This window comes from Colobus angolensis, unplaced genomic scaffold, assembly GCF_000951035.1.
Source record: "Colobus angolensis palliatus isolate OR3802 unplaced genomic scaffold, Cang.pa_1.0 Scaffold79, whole genome shotgun sequence".
Taxonomy (NCBI): Eukaryota; Metazoa; Chordata; class Mammalia; order Primates; family Cercopithecidae; genus Colobus; species Colobus angolensis.
The window spans coordinates 2,099,728-2,122,400 of record NW_012121709.1 but is presented as its reverse complement, the minus strand read 5'-3'; the positions used below and the strand labels follow the sequence as shown (position 1 = coordinate 2,122,400).

At 48.3% G+C, this 22,673-nt stretch overlaps 1 protein-coding gene across 2 annotated transcripts in view; it reads left to right on the top strand.

Moving 5' to 3' along the window:
* The first annotated feature begins 2,719 nt into the window (after positions 1 to 2,719).
* The window catches only part of RBM19 (RNA binding motif protein 19), a 144,850-nt gene continuing 124,896 nt past the window's right edge, over positions 2,720 to 22,673 (top strand). For both annotated transcript variants that reach the window (XM_011928696.1, XM_011928695.1), the window contains exons 1-13: positions 2,720 to 2,896; positions 6,662 to 6,844; positions 8,873 to 8,992; positions 9,148 to 9,186; positions 9,706 to 9,898; positions 11,082 to 11,350; positions 12,008 to 12,088; positions 14,605 to 14,683; positions 17,018 to 17,089; positions 18,111 to 18,314; positions 19,691 to 19,821; positions 20,721 to 20,842; positions 21,271 to 21,367. In XM_011928696.1, the coding sequence (XP_011784086.1) occupies positions 2,747 to 2,896; positions 6,662 to 6,844; positions 8,873 to 8,992; positions 9,148 to 9,186; positions 9,706 to 9,898; positions 11,082 to 11,350; positions 12,008 to 12,088; positions 14,605 to 14,683; positions 17,018 to 17,089; positions 18,111 to 18,314; positions 19,691 to 19,821; positions 20,721 to 20,842; positions 21,271 to 21,367 (1,740 nt within the window). In that variant the 5' untranslated portion in view covers positions 2,720 to 2,746. The remainder of the gene's footprint in view (positions 2,897 to 6,661; positions 6,845 to 8,872; positions 8,993 to 9,147; positions 9,187 to 9,705; positions 9,899 to 11,081; positions 11,351 to 12,007; positions 12,089 to 14,604; positions 14,684 to 17,017; positions 17,090 to 18,110; positions 18,315 to 19,690; positions 19,822 to 20,720; positions 20,843 to 21,270; positions 21,368 to 22,673) is intronic.

Here is a 22,673-nt window from a genome sequence, read left to right as displayed (position 1 = left end):
ATGATTGTGAGGCCTCCCCGGTCATGTGGAACCGTGAGTCCATTAAATCTCTTTCCTTTATAAATTACCCAGTCTCGGGTATAGGTCTTCATTAGCAGCATGAGAACAAACTAATATAACCCTTTTTGCAAATAAAGTCACATTTACAGCTTCCAGGGTTCAGGATGCCCCCAGTGTGTGTGGTGGTGAGGGGACGAGGGATCATTCATCTCATTACACTGCTCACACTTCCAGATTTTCTTTCGTTAAATCTTTTTGAGTATACATCTGCGTCCTGCTGACTGACACATTTCCTTCAAAAACGTTTATAGGTACATACCTACCTGTTTTTTAACAACTGCATGGAATTCTGTTGAATGGATAGACCTTAATTTACAATTAGCATTTAATGAACTCCTATTATCTGTCTCTTCCCGGTGCCCGGTGTGATGCTTTGCAAAGATAGATCTAAGGACACCCCTTTGGCAATATAATGTGGAGAGAACAAGTGGTCTCATCTATAACTCCGAACCTACACCGTCTGCTCCTCACCAGCAATTTCTGTAGGTTTATGCTGTGGCAGACGTATGAGCTCCCTGCATTTGGGTCTCAGTAGGAAAGAGGCATATTCGAGGACACCATGCTTGAGCTGGTCTTAGAGAGGGGATGGGAGTGGGTTCAGAAAGATATTTCAGTGGCCAAAAGCACATGAAAGATGCTGTTTCATTAGTCACCGGGGAAATGCAAATCAAAACCATATTGAGTCACCACTGTACACCCACTAGAATGGCTATTATTATAAAGACCCAATAACAAACATTGGAGGAGATGTGGAGACATTTGAACTTTCATATACTGCTGGTAGGAATGTAAAATGGGGAAGCCACTTTGGATAACAGGTTAGCAGGTTCTAAAAGGTTAAGTATAGAGTTACCATATGATCAGGCAATCCTACTCCTAGGAATGTAGCCAAGAGAAATAAGAACATATGCCAACACAGGAACTTATAGGTAAATGTTCACGGCAAGATTATTCACAATAGCCACAAGGTGGAAACAATCCAAATGCCCATCAACTGATGAATAAATAAAATGTAGTACATCCATATATGTAATATTATTCAGCAAAAAAGTGTGGTGGCTCACGTCTGTAATCCCAGTTCTTTGAAATGTCAAGACAGGTGGATTGCTTGAGCCCAGGAATTCAAGACCAGCCTGGATAACATGTTGAAACCTCGTCTTTACCAAAAAATTACCAAAAAAAAAAAAAAAATTAGCCAGGCATGGTGGCATGTGCCTGTAGTCCCAGCTACTCAGGAGACTGAGGTGGGAGGATGGCTTGAGCCTGGGAGGCGGAGGTTGCAATGAGCTGAGATTGTGCCACTGCACTCCAGTAGGGGTGACAGAGCCAGAAACTGTCTCAAATAAATAAACAAATAAATAAAGTACTGATTCATGCTGCAACATGGAAGAACCTTGAAAACATTATGCTAAGTGAAAGAAGTCAATCACAAAAGACTACATATTGTATTATTCCATTTATATGAAATGTCCATAATAGACAAATCCGTAGAGACAGGAAGTAGATTAGTGGTTATCAGGGGGAAGGGAGAGGGAAGAATTGGCAGGTTATAGCTAAAGGGTGTGGTGTTTCTTTGGGGGTAATGAAAATGTGATTTTCATTGATTGATTGACTATCAATCAATGAATGACTATCAATCAATTGACTAGCATTGATTGTGGTGATGGCTGCACACCTCTGTAAATATACTCAGCACTGTTTAATTGTGCACTGCAAGTGGGTGAATTGTATGGTTTGTGATAAAGCTGTTAACAATAAGAAGTGAGGAGGGAATGTCTTTTAGGTGAAGGAAATTGCAAAAGCGTGAGAGCAACGTCCAGTGCAGCTGAGGCACTGTGGGGAAACAGAAAGGAAATACTGTTATTCAAGAGCGAAAACAGGGGTTTTCATGGGATGTCTCCATCCAAGAGTGGGTACTGAGAATGCTCAGAGAAGCAATAGGAAGATAACATCCCTTTTACGTTCTCACCTCCTGAACCCCTAGCATAATAAAGAATTATTCCCATTTTACAGAAGTAGACACAAAGGCTCAGAGGCCATTTTGGCCAAGATCTCTCAGCTAGAAGATTGGCCAGCTGAGAGTTCCAAACATTAGGAAGGGAAGCAAAATGCTTGTGGTGTTGGGGTTGAAGGCGTAGAGACTCACTGTAGGGCCCTAGGCAGCCCCCAGTTCGAATCTGACTTTCCAATTCATAGTTATAAGACTTTGAGCAAGCTGCTTTACACGCACGATTCCCAGTTTATCTGCCTGCAAAATGAGAGCCTTTATTTCCAACATGCTCATTCCAAGTATTTACACAAAAGGCTCAATACTTGATTTATGTTGGCTGGCAATCTCTCTAAGCTTCACTTTCCCCATTGCTACGAGGGACGCAAGGGTCCCTAATCTTGCCCCCGTTCTCAGGGCAGTCCTAGGGCTCAATAATAAAAATAAAGTAGGAAAACGGCGAGAACGCGACTGCTCTGTTGGCGCCACCCTTAACACCTAGCGGACCCGGCGCACGTTACTGACCGGCGCCCCCTGCTGCCTTCGCCGCTGTATTGACGTCTCCAGAATCCGCCCAAGACCCTGCGCCTGCGCAAAATGCAAGCGCCCAGGCCCACCCCTTGTGGGGTGTGACTTCCCTGAGTGGCTTTTATTTAGCCACGCCTACTTCCGGACAGATCAGGCCGAGGTCTCAGCCACATGACTGTGTTCCGGCTCGGCAAAGATGGCGGCGTCCAGGGCGGTAGCGTGAAAGTTGTTGGTGGAAGACGCTGTCCAGTCGTGTTGGAATCAAAACAGCGGGGACCCTGCGCCATGTCGCGACTGATCGTGAAGAATCTCCCGAATGGGGTGAGTGCAGAGGCAGGAGTTGGGAATCTGAAATGAGACCAGCCGGGAGCTGTGAGGTAGGGAAGAGATGCCTGGAGGTAATGGAAGATTTTTCCCTCTGGGGCAGGACTCCGGGCCAATTCCGAACTCAAAAAGGGCGGGATCCTGGGCTTATCCCCATTTGATCGCGGGGAAAGAGGAATAGTGACTGCTTACGGTTTCACAACTGGCTGTTTGGTACCTGACTTCTAACCCAACTCTTCCCAGGGAGGTGACAACTCCCACCTTGTGGCGAATGCCCTGCTTCCACAACCTCTTTCATTCGATCACTATTTTTTAGTTGTTGACCTGGGACATTGTCCAACACTGTATTTATATTCCTCTCCCAGTCTGGAGACTGTTGGGGAAGACATGAGGAATATTAATCTGCGGACCTGCATTCCAATTCCCACTCCCATCCTTAGGGCAAGTAGGAATACGGAGTGGGTAAAGGGCTTTACAGCATTTATCTAGTAAGTGGGGAGTGGTGACCCAGCCACACTTTTTTGTTTCGCTAGAGCCCAGCACAGAACTCGACACATGGTAGGCAAAATAGGTGAATGTACGTAGTACTAGATGATTAGATGCGGTGGGCTCGAATGGATCATCCTTTTTTCTGTTTGTCGCTGTTTTTGTTTTGTTTTGTTTTGTTTTTTTAATGGATTACTGATCCATCCATCAGGTTAGACAGTATCTCTTGATGCCTTGCTTTGTGGGATGAGGATTTTTAGCGTAGCTGCACTTCCTTTCCCTCCCAAATTCAGCTTTGTTGTGCTTCACTGTGTAGTTGATTCTCTTATCATTGTTTGTCTTATATCCTTTTTTTTCTCTCTCTCTCTCGCATGGTTTCTTTTTTTTGTTTTTTGTTTTGTTTTGTTTTGTTTTGAAATGGAGTCTGGCTCTGTCGCCCAGGCTGGAGTGCGGTGGCACAATCTCGGCAGTCTCCAGTCACTGCAACCTTTGCCTCCCGGGTTCAAGCGATTCTCCTGCCTCAGCCTCCCAAGTAGCTGGGACTATAGGCACGCACCACTACGCCCAACTAATTTTTGTATTTTTAGTAGAGACGTGGAGTTTCGCCATGTTGGCCAAATTGGTCTCGAACTCCTGACCTCAGGTGATCCACCGCCTCGGCCTCCCAAAGTGCTGGGATTACAGGCCTAAGCCACTGCGCCTGGCCCCCATTTCTGTTTTAATGTGAGTTTTTTCCTTTCCTTTCCCCCCCCCCTTTGTCAGGTGGGACAAAGGAACTTTGTAACACACGGTTTTCAAAATTCAAGCAGTATAGTAGTGTATATCATGAGTAGCAAAGTCTTTGCTCTGTCCTACCTTCCCTCTCTGTCCAGGAGGAATCGTCTTCATTGATTTGTTTTTGGGACTCCTCACATGTATCTCTGTATATTCAAGGAGTGTACCTTCCTCCTTTTGACCTGCCTGCCCCAGTGACTATCTGTTAGGCCTCAACTATGAAAAATACGGAATTTAGATCATCTGTTCCTCCCCTCCAGTGTCTGTAATATTCTTATTTTTAATTCTCCTATCATCATCTCTGAGCAGTATACTTAAAAATATCTATTTTAGCATGGCTGCATTTCCTTTTCTTCCCAAATTCAGCTTTGTTGCACTTCACGGTGTAGTTGACTCTCTTATTGTTTGTCTTATCTCATGAATGAAAGAATAACAAAAACAAGGGCAGTTGCAGCTGACACTTGGAGAGTTTACTATGTGCCAGGCGCTGTTCCAGGTGCTTTAGGTAAAGTAACATTTAATCCTCACCTCATCCCTGTGAGGTAAGTTTTATTTTTACATCCATTTTAAAGGTAAAGAAACCAAGATACAGAGAGGTACAGGGATTTGCCTGAGCTCACACACTGGTATAATTTATAGAGCAGGGATTGAATTGAGCAATCTTTTTCTAGAATTTGCATTCCTCACCACTACATCTGACTCTCTCTTAGCATGATTGTCTGCACTGGTCTTAATTATTTTCAACAAATATTTAGTAGTGAGTACTTGTGATATTGCCGACACTGTAGATAGAGGTGGATAAGCCTGGGTCCTTATTTTTAACGGAACTTGCAGGCTAGCAGAAAAGAGAGGCACCAGATCATTATGATGCAAGGTGCATCATTGAAATATGAACAGGGTGCTATGGGAGCACAGTGAGGGCTGGTTATCTCGTCCACCTAAGGCATCTAAGAAAGGCCTCTTGGAATATGAGATGATTAAACTGAGAATGAGGAGTTAGCCAGGGCCTGTCTTGGGAAATGTCACCCAGAGGGGACAACCAAAGTAAAACCTCAGAGGTGAGAAGGCTGTGAGGAGTTTGGCAAACGTGGTGCTGAAGAGGTTGGTCAGGGCAGATCTTGAAGAATTGCATGTTTTCCTTTAGATGCTTGTCCTTGAGACTTTGGTGCCAGAAAGTCACCAAAAGGTTTTTGACAAAGGAATGATGGATTCAGACTTGAGCCTGGTCTCTCCCAGGCACTGAGGACTTGAATTCACTGTCTTCTATATTTCTGAATTGAGTCACAAACCTTGATTCTGTAGGCCTTGGGCAGATCATTTATCCCTTATGAGTTTCATTTTCTCCTCTATAAAATGTGGATAAAAATGCCTAACTCACAGTGTGATTGAGATTTTGATGAGATCAGTTAGTAAGAAGCTACCTCAGAAAATGTCATCTTCTAGTTGGACTGCCAAGGCCTCAAGCTTCTTGCATTTTCAAACTTGTTTTGGCTGTCTGTGGGCCCTGAATGTCCCAACTCCACTACCACACACACTAATCTCCCAGTATCTGCTTAGAAAACTGAGTTGTGAGGGTAGCCTGGCTGCAGTGAAGATGGTGAGAAGCCAGGAGCCTGTTTTCCATAGTGTGCGGCTTCTTGACCAAATTATAATATTAGTGTGTTAGTTTTTAATGCAGCTATAGAAAATTCGCACAACTCAGTGGCTTAAACAATCCAAATTTGTTATCTTACAGTTTTGCAGGTCGGAAATCCTAAAATCAAGGCTTTATCAGGGCTGCAGTCCTTCTGGGAAGCTCTATAGGAGCATCTGTCCCTTTGCCTTTTTTCAGCTTCTAGAAGCACCTGTCTTCCTTGGCTCATGGTTATATACTCCATTTTTGGAGCCAATAGGATAACATCTTCCCAATCTCCTCTGTTTCCATCTTCTCTCATCTTCCTGCCTCCCTCTCGTAAGGACCCATGAGGTGACATTGGGCCTGGCTGCATAATCCAGGTCATCTCCCCGTCTCCACATCAGTCACACCTGCCAAGTCCCTTTTGCCATGTAAGGTAACATATCCACAGGTTCCAGGGATTAGGATGTGGGCATCTTTTTGTGGGAGGCTTCATTGTCAAAGATATATATAGCTTACCCTGCCTGGTTATTCATTCATTTATTCCGACAAGTATTTATTAGATATCTACTATGTAGCAGACATAATACTACTTCTGTAATTGGTCTTATCCTCATAGGAGCCCCATAGGGTAGGAAGATGTCATTTGCAGCCATTATGAGTCATGATTTCCACATCAGTGAGTGGTTAAGGGACTTTCTCAAGGCCACACAACTCGTGCTAGAGTCACAGCTGGAACCTATTGTAGCTAGAAAAGCACACTCTGCCCCTCTTCATCTAAGGCCACCCTTAGAGAATCTCATGACCTCATGAGGTTTCCAGCCCATTTTGTCCCCTTGCTCTGGGGACTTTCCAGTTTGTCTCTCATTCCTCTCCCTCTGTCCTAGATGAAGGAGGAGCGTTTCAGGCAGCTGTTTGCCGCCTTCGGCACGCTGACAGACTGCAGTCTGAAGTTCACCAAAGATGGCAAGTTCCGCAAGTTTGGCTTTATTGGCTTCAAGTCCGAGGAAGAGGCCCAAAAGGCACTCAAGCATTTCAACAAGAGCTTCATCGACACATCCCGGATCACAGTGAGTGGGCGGGAGTCTCACCCTTACCTGCCTGTCGAGTGTGGTGTTGTTTGATCTTTCACTCAACACTTGAGTTCAAAGACCGTCCCTCTTCACTTTGTGATGTCTTTGGTCTTCTTCCTCACTGATTCACACACTTTCATGTGCATACAAATCACCTGAGAGCTTGTTATAACAGCTTCCTGGGCCCGTCCCCAGAGTATCTGATTCAGTGCATGGAGGCAGGACCCAAGAATTCACACATCCAGCAAGCCCTCAGGTGACACCCATGCTGCTGGTCTGAGGCCCACACCTTGAGAACCACAGCTCCACCTCATGCATTCACTCATGCATTTGGCAAGCACTCGGTGATGCTGGGAATTTAGAGAAAAAGGTGATATCTCAGCCCCTGTCCTCATGGAGCCAGCTGCCTCTGGGCAGGCGGGGGGCTGATAGGTCAGCAGCCTGCTTTGGCTCAGTGACATCAGTGCTATGATGAGGTGAGCCCCAGGGACTGTGGGAGAACAAAGATCTCTAGCCTGACCGGGGAGGAGTCAGGAAAGCTTCCTGGAGGAGGGGGCTCCACTTCAGGTCACTCATGTATTTAGTGACATCGTAAAAACATCTCTAACGCTTTTTGAGAAGGAAAAAATAGATGATGGACAAATACAGGTATGTCTCATGTGATCCCATTTAGACACAATCGTATTCCTCCATACATATATGATAAATGCATAGAAGGCCATAGGATAGAATTTGTACCAAAATACTAATCATTCCTCTCTATGAGTGATAGGAATTGGGGTACTTTTTTAAATTTTCGTTGTACTTTTATATATTATTTGAATTTTGTACCATGAGTACATGTCATTATTATAGAAATAACAAGCCTATTTTGAAAGTGTGCACAAAAGGGATTGTAACTGGCCAGGTGTGGTGGCTCATGCCTATGCCAGCACTTTGGGAGGCTGAGGTGGGAGGATCACTTGAGGCCAGGAGTTCAAGACCAGCCTGTGCAACATAGCAAGACTGCGTCTTTACAAAAATAAAAAAAATTAACCGGGCACGGTGACATGTGCCTGGAGTCCTAGGTATTCAGAAGGTTGAGACAAGAGGTTCTCTTGAGCCCAAGGGTTTGAGGCTGCAGTGAGCTATGATCGTGCCACTGCAGTCCAGCCTGGTCGATGGAGTGAGACCCTGTGTCTTAAAAAGGATTGCAACCAGATGGCAGCTCCTTCCCCTAGGGGTAGTGGTTGGTTGACCAGCATCAGCCTTAACCGTGGCTGGGAGTGGCTGGCAGTGGTGGATGCCTGAATAACCAGCGCTCTCAAAGTCCTCTCAGAGGAGTGTATTGGAGATTTTAGGGCCTGAATGGTGCATCAGCTCAGACTGGGTCTCCAGTACTCTTCCATCCCTCCAGTGGTCACCCCACTGCCTCTATCACTCTAGAATTGTTCTCTGGAGCCAGATGAGCTCACTTTATGATAATTAACCTAAGGCAGTGTGGGGTAACCCTGGTAGCCACTGCCCCACATTGCCCTGCCCAGAGCCTGACTGAGTGCTTGGCCCAGGTCATCTCGCCACCCTGTACAGTGGATGGTTAAGAACTCAGGTTCCAGAGCCCAGAGACCCCTTGAGTACCAGTCTTCACTCTGTCACTTACTACCTAGGTAACCCAGAGCAATTGACTTCTTGATGCTTCAGTTTCTTGATCTGAATTATAGAAAGTCGTAGCTGTCACTGATGTGAGAGGCTCAGTGTATCAGTACTTGCAGAGCACGTTAGACAGTACCTGGTATGTGGAATTCCTCAGTAAGTGGCAGCTATTACCATTACAGTATTACAGACTCGTACTGATAGACTGTTAAAGTATTACATTCTAGACTTGAAGAAGAAAGCCCAGGCTAAGGGGCGATGTGTAATCTACTTCAGCAAACTCAGCTGGGCAGTGGCAGGTGTCTAAAATGCCTGAGCTCCCAGGTGCCGAAGGGCAGCACCTAACACCTGGGTGCCGTGGCACGTGTGAAAATCACTCTCTTTCCCACACAGGTGGAGTTCTGCAAGTCATTTGGGGACCCGGCCAAACCCAGAGCCTGGAGCAAACATGCCCAGAAACCAAGCCAGCCCAAGCAGCCTCCAAAAGACTCTACTACTCCAGAAATTAAGAAAGTATGTAAAGGGTCACTCTGGCCTCTGTCCCCAGTGCCAGCAGGGTAGTCACTCCCTTTTGGTTCCCGAAGATGGGCACTCCCAAGTCAATGCAGTTCTGTTTCCCAGCTCTCTTCATCTGTGTGACCCTCACTCTCTGTGCCTTCTGTTTTCAGGACGAGAAGAAGAAAAAGGTGGCAGGTCAACTGGAGAAGGTGAGTCTGTCCTGTTGCCCAAGAGGGAGGGAGTGTGGGCAGCAGGTGGAAGAGGGTGGAGACTGGAGAGGGTAGAGGTTGGGAGAGGGTGGAGGCTGAAGAGGGTGAAGAGGAAGGAGGCTGGAGAGGGTGGAGGCTGGAGAGGGTGGAGGCTGGAGAGGGTGGAGGTTGGGAGAGGGAGGAGACTGGGAAAGGGAAGAGACTGGAGAGGGTGGAGGCTGGGAGAGGGAAGAGGCAGGAGAGGATGGAGGCTGGCCCTGGGAAGCAGAGAGCTGTGCCTCTGGTCTCCCCTGGACTTGTCTTCATGTCCTCTTAGTTTTATCTGGTGAGGAGTCAACTCTGCCTTCCTCAGAACTGACCCAGCTGAACCTCGGGGTCCTCTAGAAAATGGGGGAAATGAGCTTGAGGGATCTTCTCACCCTCCTAAGAGTTAGAAAGATCAAGCCCCACCTGAGCCTTCTCTGCCTCTTCCTCTCCCTTTTTCCCGTGTCCCTGCTGCCCGGGTTCTGGTGCCACCAGCTGAAGGAGGATACAGAGTTCCAGGAGTTTCTGTCAGTTCATCAGAGGCGAGCGCAGGCAGCCACTTGGGCGAACGATGTCCTGGATGCTGAGCCCTCGAAAGGGAAGAGCAAGCCGGCCAGCGACTACCTGAACTTCGACTCCGATTCTGGGCAGGAGAGTGAGGAGGAGGGAGCCGGGGAGGACCTGGAAGGTGAGGGCATGGGGACTGTGTGCTCCAGGTGCACGGACCTGTGCTTGCCATTGGGCTCATCGGCACGGGGGGGCCCCTCTGTGCCAGACTCTAGGAGTCAGGTGAGCCCTTGAGCTCTCCAGTGGGGGCTGATGATCCCTCTGCAGGTGCGTCTGCCATCACTGATCCTACTTGGGTATTCAGTCAGTCAGTCAGTCACTCAACAAATATTTCTTGAGCACCTACTATCTGCCAGGCATACTTCAGGCATTGGGACCATGTTGATAAGCAGAAGACAGAAGGGTCTCTTCCCCCATGGAGCTGTGATTATGGTTGTGGAGAGGAACAATAAGCAAATAAGTCCACTGTTGGTATGTCATAGGATGGTGAATGCTACAGAGAGAAAGCAGGAAAGGGGGACAGGAGAGTTATCAGGGAAGGCCTCCCTGAGGAGGTGAGGGAGTGAGCCTTTGTCCTCAGAAGGGGTTTATGGTGTCAGGGGAGGCCTGGCGGGCAAGGGAGCAGCTGCAACACAGGAGAGTATTTGCTTGGTGGAGAGCTGGGAGTCTATTTGGGTCTAAAGGTGAGAGGATATGCATTTAGTGCAGTTATGCCTGGTAATGTTTCTGCACTAAGTTTACATCCGAGGAACTCAGGGGACTTAGTGGGACATGGTAGGGGAGGGGAGAAGAAAGGGGTGCCAGGCAGGGGAACAGCAAAGACACAGAGGAAAGGAAAATGCATGGGCTTGAGGGGCTTGATGTGGGTTGGGATGGCTGGAGCAGGAGGAGACAGTGGGAGAAGCCCGCGCAGCCATCCCTGATGAGGAGCTTGAGTTTCACCCTGAGCATCCAGAAACCCCTGGAGAGTGTTAAGCAGAGACTGACCGTCCTGTACCTACTCTGAAAAGTGTCATGGAGGCTGCCATATAGAGAGAACTGGGAAGACATGGCTGGTGGCAGGGAGCCAGGAGCTCAATGTGTGGCACAGAGAATATCAAAGCTGCAGTAGCCCCACCCCTGTGGCACTGCTAATCAGAGGACTTATGGGGGATGCTGGGCACAGGGGCCATGGGCACAGTGTGGCAAGGATACCAGGGCGTGGGGCCTCAGGCCTCTCACTAGGAGGACCATCTGCCATTTGCTGCCTCCGAACTCTGGTTTGCTCATAGCTATCACTGACCTCAGCCTCCCTGTTTTTCCAGAAGAGGCAAGCCTCGAACCGAAGGCAGCTGTGCAGAAGGAGCTGTCAGACATGGATTACCTGAAATCCAAGATGGTGAAGGCCGGGTCGTCCTCTTCCTCGGAAGAAGAGGAAAGTGAAGATGAAGCCGTGCAGTGTGATGAAGGGAGTGAGGCCGGGGAAGACGCTTCCTCCGCCACCCCAATCCTGCAGGAAAGAGACAGCAAGGGTGCAGGCCAAGAGCAAGGGATGCCAGCTGGGAAAAAGAGACCACCGGAGGCCAGAGCTGAGGTGCGTGTGTATCCCGCAGATGCCAAGGGAGGAGGGCCGCTCTCGTGCTTGCCCATGGTCCCCACAGCTCCTCTGTTAGGAGAGTGGAATGTTGGGGAAAGACGCAGCTCTGCAGTCCGAAGGCTTCCCGATCTTGGCCCTGCCGCTTGCTCGCCGTGTGTCGTTTCTGCATTTCTTTTCTGTTTTTATTTTTATTTTATTTTATTTTATTTATTTTATTTTATTTTATTTATTTTATTTTATTTTATTATTTTATTTTTTTATTTTCTTTAGTAGATCACTGGCATCTGTAAAGTGCTTGACTCAGTGTCTGGCACTGATAAGCCTTGCATAGTGGTACTGGCAGCCCTGTTCTTCAGGGCTCCTTCCCATTCTCACCCTGCCCCTCCTTGTAGCCCCAGGGCTCCTGTGCAAGTGCCCATAGCTTGCCAGGCTCTGGTTCCAGCCCTCATCTCAGGGGCACATGGAGACTTGGCATCACCTAGCCCCACCTCTGGCCAGACTCCATGCACGGTAGACATGGATTCTTCCCAGTGTTCCCCAGTTCTCCCTGACAGCAGGCACCTTCTCTGGCACTGAAATGTCCCAGTGTGCCACCTCCTGCAGCTGTATGAAGCGTTAGTGTGGCCACTTCTGTTTGTTTTTCTGATCACTCAGACAGAGAAACCAGCAAACCAGAAGGAGCCCACCACCTGCCACACCGTGAAGCTGCGGGGAGCCCCGTTCAATGTCACAGAGGTATGTGCTGACTGAGGTCGGGAGCCTGTGGGAGCAGGAGACGAGGGTGGGAAGGCCAGGAGCCTTTGGTGCATGGGGGCATTAGAGTCAGTTGAGGACATGAGCTGGAAGGAATTGGGGGCCAAAAAGGCTGAGAAATAAGATCTCTGGCATTGCCAGGGTCAGGAAACAGGGATGGCTACACCAAGACAAAGGAGGTTCTGGTTTCACTCACTGGTACCCATACCAGGTGGACACACTCTGTTAGAGAAAAGCGTGGGGGTTGGGTCAGCCAGTAAATATTTAAGGCTTCGTGATCAACATGGTCTCTGTTGTGACTACTCACGCTGCTCTTATAGCAAGGAAGCAGTCTCAGAAAGTAGGTAAAAATAGATAAAACTTTATTTACAAAAACAGGCAGTGGGCCAGATTTGGCTTGTGGACTGTAGTTTGCTGCCTTTGGGTCTGTAACAGCAGAAGAACACTTTTAATTTTCACTCTTCATGAAAGTAATAGAAGTTCAATATAGAAAATTCAAAACCGTGTAGCTAAATAAAACATTTAAAAATTGCCTCTAAGTAGGATGTCTACTAAATTATCATACACACTAAATTGAGAGTGAGAGGGGTGCTACCCCAATGGGGTGCCAGGCTGTGGATGTAATTACCACGGGTCTAATGGCTCCAGATACAGTGACAACTCATCCCAGGCAAACTGGGGCTGTCCGGCCCACACACCTGTGTCCTACCCAGTGACATCCACTGCTACGGTTTGGATGTGTCTTCTTAGATGGTTTTTGTTTTATTTTCCTTTGTTTTTAGTTTTTGGTTTTGTTTTTTGTGTGTGAGACAGGGTCTCGCTGTGTTGCCCAGGCTGTAATACAGTGGTGCCATCATAGCTCACTGAAGCCTCTTGGACATTTTTGTCTTTGTATGTCTGAAAAGCAATCCTCTACTGGGAACTCTTTGGAAACCCCTTTTTCCTCCTCATCACAATATGTCATAGACCTCTTTGAATATTGAATATACTCTGTTACAGCAGCAGTTTTTATACTCATGCTCTTCCTTACTCAGGGTTAACTTCCACAGGTTTACTCAGTCCCCTAAATTGGGACATGGGAGTTATATCCAATTTTTTGCTATTATAATAATTCAGTTCCTTGGGATCAGGGGTGAGCAGACTTCGTCTGTAAAGGCCAGATGGTAAATATTTTAGGCTTTGTAAGCCATTTCATCTCTGTCACATATTCATTGTTTTCTCTTTTTTTGGTAAATAATCCTTTAAGATGTAAAAACCATTTTTAGCTTGCAAGCCAGACAAAAGCAGACCATGGTGGTATTTGGCCCATGGGCCATAGTTTGCTGATCTTTGCTCCTGATAAATATTCTGTATAGGCGCATGCGTGTACAATTCTAAGGCTTTGGCACAGAATATCAGTTGCCCTCTGGGAGCACTGCTAGTTGATACTCCCTGTAGCAGAGTCTACAAGTGCCCATTTTCCTGAACCCTGGGTATTATTAATGTTTTATCAGTGATAGGTAAAATTGGCATCTCATGTTAATTTATATTTTAAATTATTTATAAGATGGATCATGCTCTCTCACATTTGTAGATCATGTATAGCTTGTTGTTGTTGTTTTGAGACAGGGCTTCACTTTTATCTCCCAGGCTGGAGTACAATGGTGCAATTTCAGCTCACTGCAACCTCCACCTCTCGGATTCAAGTGACTCTTCTGCTGCAGCCTTCCGGGTAGCTGGGATTACAGGCACCCGTCACCATGCCCAGCTAATTTTTGTATTTTTAGTTAGAGACGGGGTTTCACCATGTTGGCCAGGTTAGTCTCGAACTCCTGACCTCAGGTGATCCTCCCGCCTTGGGCTCCCAAAGTGCTGGTATTACAGGTGTGAGCCACCCCACCTGGCCAATATATCTTCTCTTTTGGAAAGTGCCCATTCATGTCTTTTGGCCTTTTTTCTCTTGAAATCTTTTTCTGTTCTGGTACTCTATGTTTATAAATTTCCGAATTACAACTTACAAACTTCGGAGTAGCAAGCATTTAGGTTTTATTAAACTCACTGAGTTGTCTTGTAATTTTGTCAGAATTCTTTCAGTACCAACCATTCTGAAAATCACATGCTTTAATTAACAAAGCAAAAACCACGAGGTGGCTGCTTGCAAAACTAATACACAAAAAGCAAATTCTCAGGCTTACCGAGAAGTGGAAAAAGCCAGATTTAATCCCAAGTATATAAAATTATCTAGGGGGGACACAATGCCTTAAAGTGCTGATAGCGACGTCGCTATTTTAATGCTGACAGTGACGCTGTTATTTTATATTGATGTTACTCATTTCTTCTCCGATTTTCTTTTTCAAATTTTTTCCAAGGTAATTGGAGAAGAGATATGTATAAGGAAAGAGAAAAACTAAAGAATGAAACGCTTTGTAATCCTTTCTGATTCAGAAATTTGCCCCGTGTCTTTTCGTTGGGTTGTATTTTTATTATGTGGTTGGTAAGGGGAAAAAAACTTCTTACAGAAAAATGTTACGGAATTCCTGGCACCCCTGAAACCAGTGGCCATTCGGATTGTGAGAAACGCTCATGGGAATAAAACAGGTAAGATCTGGGATGTTTCCGGGTGGGAAAGGGGGCAGACAGTGAAGATGGAAGGTTGGGGTAGTTGAATAAGGGAGAAGTTTTAAGGGCACCCGTTTTTCTTCCTATTTGTGGTCCTCAGTTGTGTGGATGTGGTCAGCCTGGGCAGGTCAAGGCTGCATATCTTGCTCCAGCCTTTGAAGGCCTGGTGTGTAGGGATGGAGTTTTCACCTGTGCTTTTCATCCTTCCCTTCCTCATGTTAGCCTTTGCCTATCCCAGTGGGCTCACCTATTGCACTGAAACAAATGCCATCAGGTCCTGGGGTTTGCTGGGTCAAGTCCACAGGCAGCTCTGCTGGTGCGCAGGGCTCTGAGTTGCTGAGCCTACGTGGTGTTGCCCCGTGCCATCCTCCCTACAGGTTTACACTCTGGGCAACCAGGCACCTCCCTTGGCTTCAGAGCCCTGGGTTCTGGCCTCCCTGAGATGAGCAGTGTGGCTGGAAGGCAGAGTGTCTGAGCTCAGGAAGGTGGGCACCTGCCTGTGCCTACTCCTCCTTGCTGGCCAGACTAGGGCACTGCGAGAGATTCAGCAGCAGACTTGCTGCCTCTCAAGAGAACCACCCTGAGGCCCTCTAGCTGCAGGGAGGCTGGAGGCTGGAAGCTGCTGGATGTGTACTCTGTCTTTAGCAAGAAGCCACTGGCCTGGGCAAAGCAGTTGAGATCTACCTAGGCTGACACCTGGGGAAGAAAGTGTGCTTGAGGGATCGTCTCCTCACTGTCACGTTTCTGCGTTTCTTCCCCAACTCTCCTCTTATCAGGAAAGTCCCACTTACCCGGCTGACCATTCAGCCACCCATCCTTCTCCCAGCAGACTGATTACAGGGCAGGGTGAGGTCAGGGGAAACGGCTCTGCCTAGGTGCACATCTCAGGTAGGAGCCCTCTGACCTTGGACAAGGGACTTAGCCTCAAGTTTTGTTTGTTTGTTTTCTGTGCAGTCTGGTAAACCTGTCTCACCAAGTTGCATGAATGGCTGTGTGTACAGCATTTAGTGCAGTGCTAAGCCCCTGTTGCACACTCTGTGAAAGCTGCTGTTAATATTCATGGTGGTGGTGGTGATGGTGGTGGTACCCTTGCTTTTATGGCACTTCAGAGAACAGAGAGGGAGAAGGAAGAAGCGTATCTGAGTTGTCGGGGCCAAGAGAAAACCATACTGGAGGCCGTGGAGTTGGAGAGAGCTGGGATCCAAGCATGAAATGTTGAAAAGCAGCAGAATATCCCCTGCAGGAGAGCTGGGGAGGAGGCAGGCTGGGCCTCTTAAGCTTTAGGGGCCTCATTAAAGATTGTGTGAGTCTCAGCTAATCAGGAGTCTGAAGTGGGAAGATTACTTGAGCCTAGGAGTTCAAATCCACCCTGGACAACATAGCAAGACCCAATCTCAAAAAGAAAAAGATGGTGGGCTTCAATCAGGATGCAGGGGCCCCTGGGAGCTTAGAGCAGGGGAGGGCAGTGATCAGATTTAGGATGGTCCCTGGCTGGTGAAGAATGGGTCCTGGAGCCAGGCATTTGCCATCCTCTAAGGGAGGATCAGTGGTGATGGGGCCCGGGGTGTGACCATGGAGAGGAGGAGGGAGAAGGATGGAAGATGTTTATAGGGATGGATGAGGTGCCTGGATATAGGAAAGGAGGGCACAGAGGAGTCACGGAAAGCATCTAAACAGCCTTGTGATTAAAGGCAGAAAACCCAAGGGCTTTGGACCAAGTAATAGACATTGCCAGCTGTTAGCTCTGTGCCCCTAGGAGGATTTCCTTAATGCTCCAGAAAAGCAGGGGAATGGTCCTCATCTTGTTGCCTCACGGGGTTGAGGCCCAAAGAGGTCAGGAAGCGGAGCCTCTTGTGGTAGAGGAAAGACTCCCCAATCTGCTTGTTTTTTTGTGCGAGTCAAGGCCTCAGGCGCCCAGAAGCAGAGAGTGGGTGTGGAGACGGTGCTTCCAGCACCTAGATGGGTCCTCATGCTTTAGCCACAGGCCCTTCTCCAGAGAATGGCTTGGAGCAGGTGCCAGTCAGGGGTGGGGTGAGGCTTGGAGGGAGACAGAAATGCCTCCTGGGCTTCCGACTCCTGGCATTCAGCATCTTCATCCACAACACCAGGCTGGGGTCTGGATGTTCCCTGCAGAGGGAAATTGGGCTGTGGGTGGGAGAGAGAGAGGGAGACCCTTTGTATTTTGTAGATTTGGCAAAGGTAGAGGTTTCTCCCTCACTTTCTGCTCCTAGCACAGTAGGGGTATTCCTCTGGGGACCCCCACAAATGTCTGCAAGGCCTGCAGATTTTACCTCTGTCATTGTCCTCTGTCAGGATACATCTTTGTGGATTTCAGCAATGAAGAGGAAGTTAAGCAAGCTCTGAAATGCAACCGGGAGTACATGGGTAAGGAAGCCCTGGCCACGTGCCGTCTCTGTGTTACAGGGTTTCTTCGTTCCTTCATTTCCTTTACACGTTCTTATTGAGTACTGACTCTCTGCAGACACTGTTCTAGGCACTGGGACACAGCAGGGAGCAAACAGACCCAAATCCCTGCCCTTCCAGAGCTGACAGAGAGTAAACTGACTTAGCAGGGAGAGACAGGTAGTTAAATGTGTGATCCATGCTACAGGAAAACACACAGGAGGCACGGGTCCTGGGGAAGGCAGGGATTTGAGGGGGCTTGGCTTTAAACAGGGTCCTGTCTGCTTTGGCCTCACCAAGGGGCAACACTGGTGCACAAACCTGCAGTTGAGGAAGCAGGCTCTGTCTCTACAGGCAGGATATTCAGTAGAGGGAACAGCACGTGCAGATTCCCTGGAGTTGGGAGGTCTTTGGAACAACACCCAGGGATATAATCTTTGACCAATCCCTGGGCAAGACAAGTGATTTGAATCCAGCCGTCAACCCCAGTGAAGACTTGAGTTGTGTTAGAGAAGGTGGAGAGCCTTGGGAATCTTGTTAGCAAGTCAGGAGTTGGGTATTTATTGAACAGCTAGTAGTGCCTGTGCAGGACACAGTGATAATAGTACCCTGATCAGGCACACGGGCTGTGCATGTAAATAAATCATCAGCGGGTAAGTACCCAGGGCTGGGCTGTCACCTAAGACCTTTCCCAAGGCAGAACAACAAGCAGTGCCAGAGAACGCAGCCCGAAGTTTAGAGAATGCATCACTGTGGTCTGGGATAACTCAGGCAGGCTCCCTCCAGGGCTGAAGCTGAACTGGCAGGGTGAGTGAGATTTGGGTTCAGGCCTGGTGTTGGCTTATGGTGCTGGCCCAGGTGACAGGGCAGGTGTTGGGTGTTGTCATCTGCCACGTTGATTGTGTTTTCTGGAAGGCAGCAGAGAAGAGTTTGAAGTCACCAGCAAGGAGTCGCTGGCAAGTTCTAGGCCTCCCCCTGGAGCCCTGACTCCTCTTCATTGCAGGTGGGCGCTACATTGAGGTATTCAGGGAAAAGAATGTCCCCACCACCAATGTTGCGCCAAAGAATACCACCAAATCCTGGCAAGGCCGGATGCTCGGGGAGAACGAAGAGGAGGAGGACCTGGCCGAGTCCGGAAGGCTGTTTGTACGGAACCTGCCCTACACCAGCACCGAGGAGGATCTGGAGAAGCTCTTCTCCAAATATGGTAGGGGGGGAGGCCTCTGGGCCGTGGATAGCCCAGCGGCTGTGGGAACCAGGCTCTGACTCTGACATCCTAGGTTCAAGTCCCAGTGTGCACACGACTCCACATCTCTTGCCTCAGTTTTCTCATCTGTAAAATGGGACCAAGTGCCCCTGAGCTGCTGTGAAGATTCAGTGACATGATGAATGCAGGGATTTGCAGGACAGGAAGTAAAAGATATTAATAGCATCTCTGGCATGTTTTGCTGTCTGAGCTCTCTAACTTCTCCAAATTCAGAATTGAAGCGATTTGAATGACTTTTTTGAGATACTCCCTTGCTGTCCAAACTCTTGCCACTCAGTGTTGGAATTGAGTAACTGTACAGGTTTTGCCTGAGGAGTATACCTACACGGCGTTCCTCCATATCTGAATTCTTCATTATGTAAAGTCTTGTTATCCAAGCTGAGCACCAAATAGATTTGACAGTGTCAAGGTTAGTGTTGTTGTTGCTGTTATTTCTCAGGCCATGGGCTTGAGGGCCCATAGTCCAGCTTGGTGACAATAGGCTGCATTTGTTTGTAGAGTTACCATTGTTGAAGGGCAGGAAGGGAGGGTTCAGGATGAGGGGAGGTCTTGATACCTTTGAGATCCCAGCAGTGTCTCCCCATGTCTATTCAGAGGCCAGCTGTAGGTTGTGGAGGATTGGAAATGTAGGTTGAACACCTGATGTAGGCCCTGTTGTCAGGGTAAGGATGCCCTGAGTAGGGCCTGCCATCAGGAAAACTGATCTGACCTCCAAGGCTGGGGCCTGCCCCCAATGGAACTATGTGTTCTATTCACCGATCTGCTCACCAGATCCTTCACACAGGCTGGCATCCCGGCTTACACTGCATGGCTGGGCTGACTGGGCATTCTTTGATATACCCCAAATGTCCATTTGGGAAGGAAAGACCCAGAGAGGGGACGCGGTTACACCCTGGGGTTCAGAGTGGAAAGCACTGCAGAAAGGGTGTGCTTTGATTTGAGCATGATGCTAATATCATCATGGAAGACGCTTCTGTGGCACTAACTCTAGCGAGCACTGTTTAGTGCACTATGCACGCATTAACACATTTAGTTGTTGCAGCTGCCCATGAGCTAGGTACCATTGTGCCGTTATACAGATGAAAAGACTGAGGCATGGGGAGGCTCAGTGATTTGCTCAAGGCAGGCTACATGTGTAGTAGGTGGTGGTGCTGGGCTCCAACCCAGGTATTGTTGCTCTTAGGATAGACACGCGTAGGGGACTGGGAAATGACACCCGTGACCTGTGAGGTTGGCTCACAGCTGGTGCTCACCACGTTCTTCCCTGGGGCTGAGTGGCCTGGCCCACCAGAGACCAACACTTCTCCTGTCCTCAGGTCCCCTGTCTGAGCTCCACTACCCCATCGACAGCCTGACCAAGAAACCCAAGGGTTTTGCATTCGTCACCTTCATGTTCCCTGAGCATGCTGTAAAGGCCTACTCGGAGGTGGATGGGCAGGTATTCCAGGTGAGGCCCCTCCTGGGCTGGCTGGGAGGCTGCAGGACTCACGTGGTCAGGAAAGGCTGTGTGTGTGTGTGTGTGTGTGTGTGTGTGTGTGTGTGTGTGTGTGTGTGGACACAGGCATCCACTTTGTGGGCTCACATGGTCAGGAAAGGCTGTAAATGTGTGTCTGTGTGTGTGTGGACACAGGTGTCCACTTTGTGGGCCTAAGAAAACGTGCAGTGGCATGCTAAGTCACCGCCTCACACAAGCCACTAGAAGGTGAGAAATCGCGTGAAGGCAGGGTCTGATCTGTTCTGGTCACTGATCTGTGGCACCTACACTTGTGTCTGGCACACAGCAGGCACTAAAAAAATATTCCTTGAATGGAGGAATTTGCTCTCCATTTCTATAGATCCCACCTTGGAAGAGGAGTAAGAAGAAAGGAATTTTTACAGAGGCATATTAAAATGGCCACAGTGGAATATAAGAAACTTCTCTTTTCCCAGTGTTACCAAGTCATCTACTTAGCATACATCCTCAAGCCCCAGGCTACCTCATCCTCACCCGTTTTCCTTTGCTCATTCATTCATTTATTCATGATTTCTTGACCCCCTTGTTGCCGTCAGGCCAGACCTGGCCCCCCGGCATGAAGCTCACATTCTCACTCACCAGTGCAGGGACAGGATGTGATGCAGGCTTAAGGAGCGGGGAGAGGGCTGCGGGTGCAGGTTATACACTGACCGAAGTTTCCTGTGTGTAGCTGTGTCAGGTGGGGAGAGAGTGGTCGCGTTCTACCTGACCTCTCCCACCCTCTGATCAGTGCTAGGTCCACCTTACCCGTGGCAGAAGCCAACATCCTCCACCAGGAAACACGGCTTAAAGGCAGGGTTTCTGTTTACTCCCTTCCTGTCATTCCCGTCCAGGGCAGGATGCTCCACGTGTTACCATCCACCATCAAGAAGGAAGCCAGCGAGGACGCCAGTGCCCTGGGATCATCATCCTATAAGAAAAAGAAGGAGGCCCAGGACAAAGCCAACAGCACCAGGTCCTCAGTGCCCCGAAGCTGCTGAACCCCAAACCCAACCGTCTACCACGCTCACCCTGTGCTTTCTAAGCCACCTGGGTCTTCTGACTCCTGATGGGTTTAGTTCATACCTTACCGAGCTTCAGTTTTCTCATCTGCAAAATGGGAGAATGATAGTAGTGCCGTACTTTTGTGGTGCTGTAAGGTTTCAATGAGTGAATGTATGCGAAGTTCTTAGTCCCTGACACAGATGAAGCACTGTTAGGGATGGTCCCTGTCATCATCCCTCTGGTTGTCTTCAGGCCCTGTATATGTAACCCATGATAGGGAAATTGGAGGAACGTAGAAAGGCAGGCCTAGGAGCCCATTTCTTACAGGATTCATGTCTGAGAGCGAGTTCCCCTCCTCCAGCTTGGTCTGATCTCCCTGTTCTGCCTCCTGCCTCGTAGCTCTCACAACTGGAACACATTGTTCATGGGGCCGAATGCCGTGGCTGATGCCATCGCACAGAAGTACAGTGCCACCAAGAGTCAAGTTTTTGACCACGTGAGTAAAGGCCGACCAATCCTCTCTGGGATCTGGGCCAAACTGAAGGGGAAAAAGAACAGGAGGCACGTTGTGCTGCTGTCAGCTGTGAGGCTGGGGCCTCCAGGGCTTTCCTCTTGGGCCTTCCCAGAGGTCTCTAGAATGGAAGGCGGTCTCCCAGTCCTCCCTTTGGAAACATCCCCAGCCAGCCTCTAGCCCTGGCTTCTCATGCCCTTGTGTGGAGCCACCCCGGAGAATGCGATTGACAGTGGTGTTGACAGGTGACATTCCTGAGCCTTCCGCTGGGCCACAAGCGTTAGTGCGTGGTACTTCTCACAGTGGCCATGTGAAGTAGGGGTTCTTGTATCCCGTTGTCCAGATGAAGAAACCGAGACCCAGGGACACAATAACTTGTCCAAGGTCACAGACTTGCAAAGAGGTGGAGGTGGGAGGACGCCAGGTCTGGCCAGCTCTGGTGCCTTGGCTCTGAACTGTGTCTCATGATTTCCACAGCCCAGGCAGCCCAGGTCTCTGAAGCCAGGGGAGGGGTCACTGGGTTCCGTTCCTCCTTCTCTCTCGAGTCTAGCCTTATTCCTTCTGAATTCTCCATCCATCCCGCTCCTCTACATCGCGTAGCTTTAAAAATCAACATGATGTTTTGATAGACATACAGATAGCGAAATACTTACCATAGGCTAACCAATTAACATTTCCATCGTCTCACACTTGCCCTTTTTGTGTGTGTGGCAAAAAACACCTCAAATCTACTACAAAAGATTTTGCTAGAAGCGGAAATCTCCAATGTTAACTCTAGTCCTCATGTTGTATGTTTATATTAGATCTCTAGACTTACGCAGCTGACATATCTGCTCTTTTGTATTCTTTCTACTTTGGATCCTATATGTGCTTTGTACCTTCTATAAAAGGATACTTTTTAAAAGGTATATTCAAGTGTGTGTGTGTGTGTGTGTGTATATATATACATATATATACACACACATTCTTATACATATACACATATATGTAATTTTTTTTTTTTTTTTTTTTTGAGACAAGTTGCTCTGTCACCCAGGCTGGAGTGCAGTGACATGACCATAGCTCATAGCTCACTGTAGCCTCCCAAATTCTTGCCTCAAGCAATCCTCCCACCTCACTCTCCCGAGTGGCTAGGACTACAGATGCATGCCATCGTGCCTAATTTATTTTTATTTTTGCAGCGATGGGGTCTCACTATGTTGCCCAGGCTGGTCTCAAACTTCTAGGCTCAAGTGATCATCCCACCTTGGCCTCCCAAAGTGTTGGGATTATAGGCAGGAGTCATATAAAG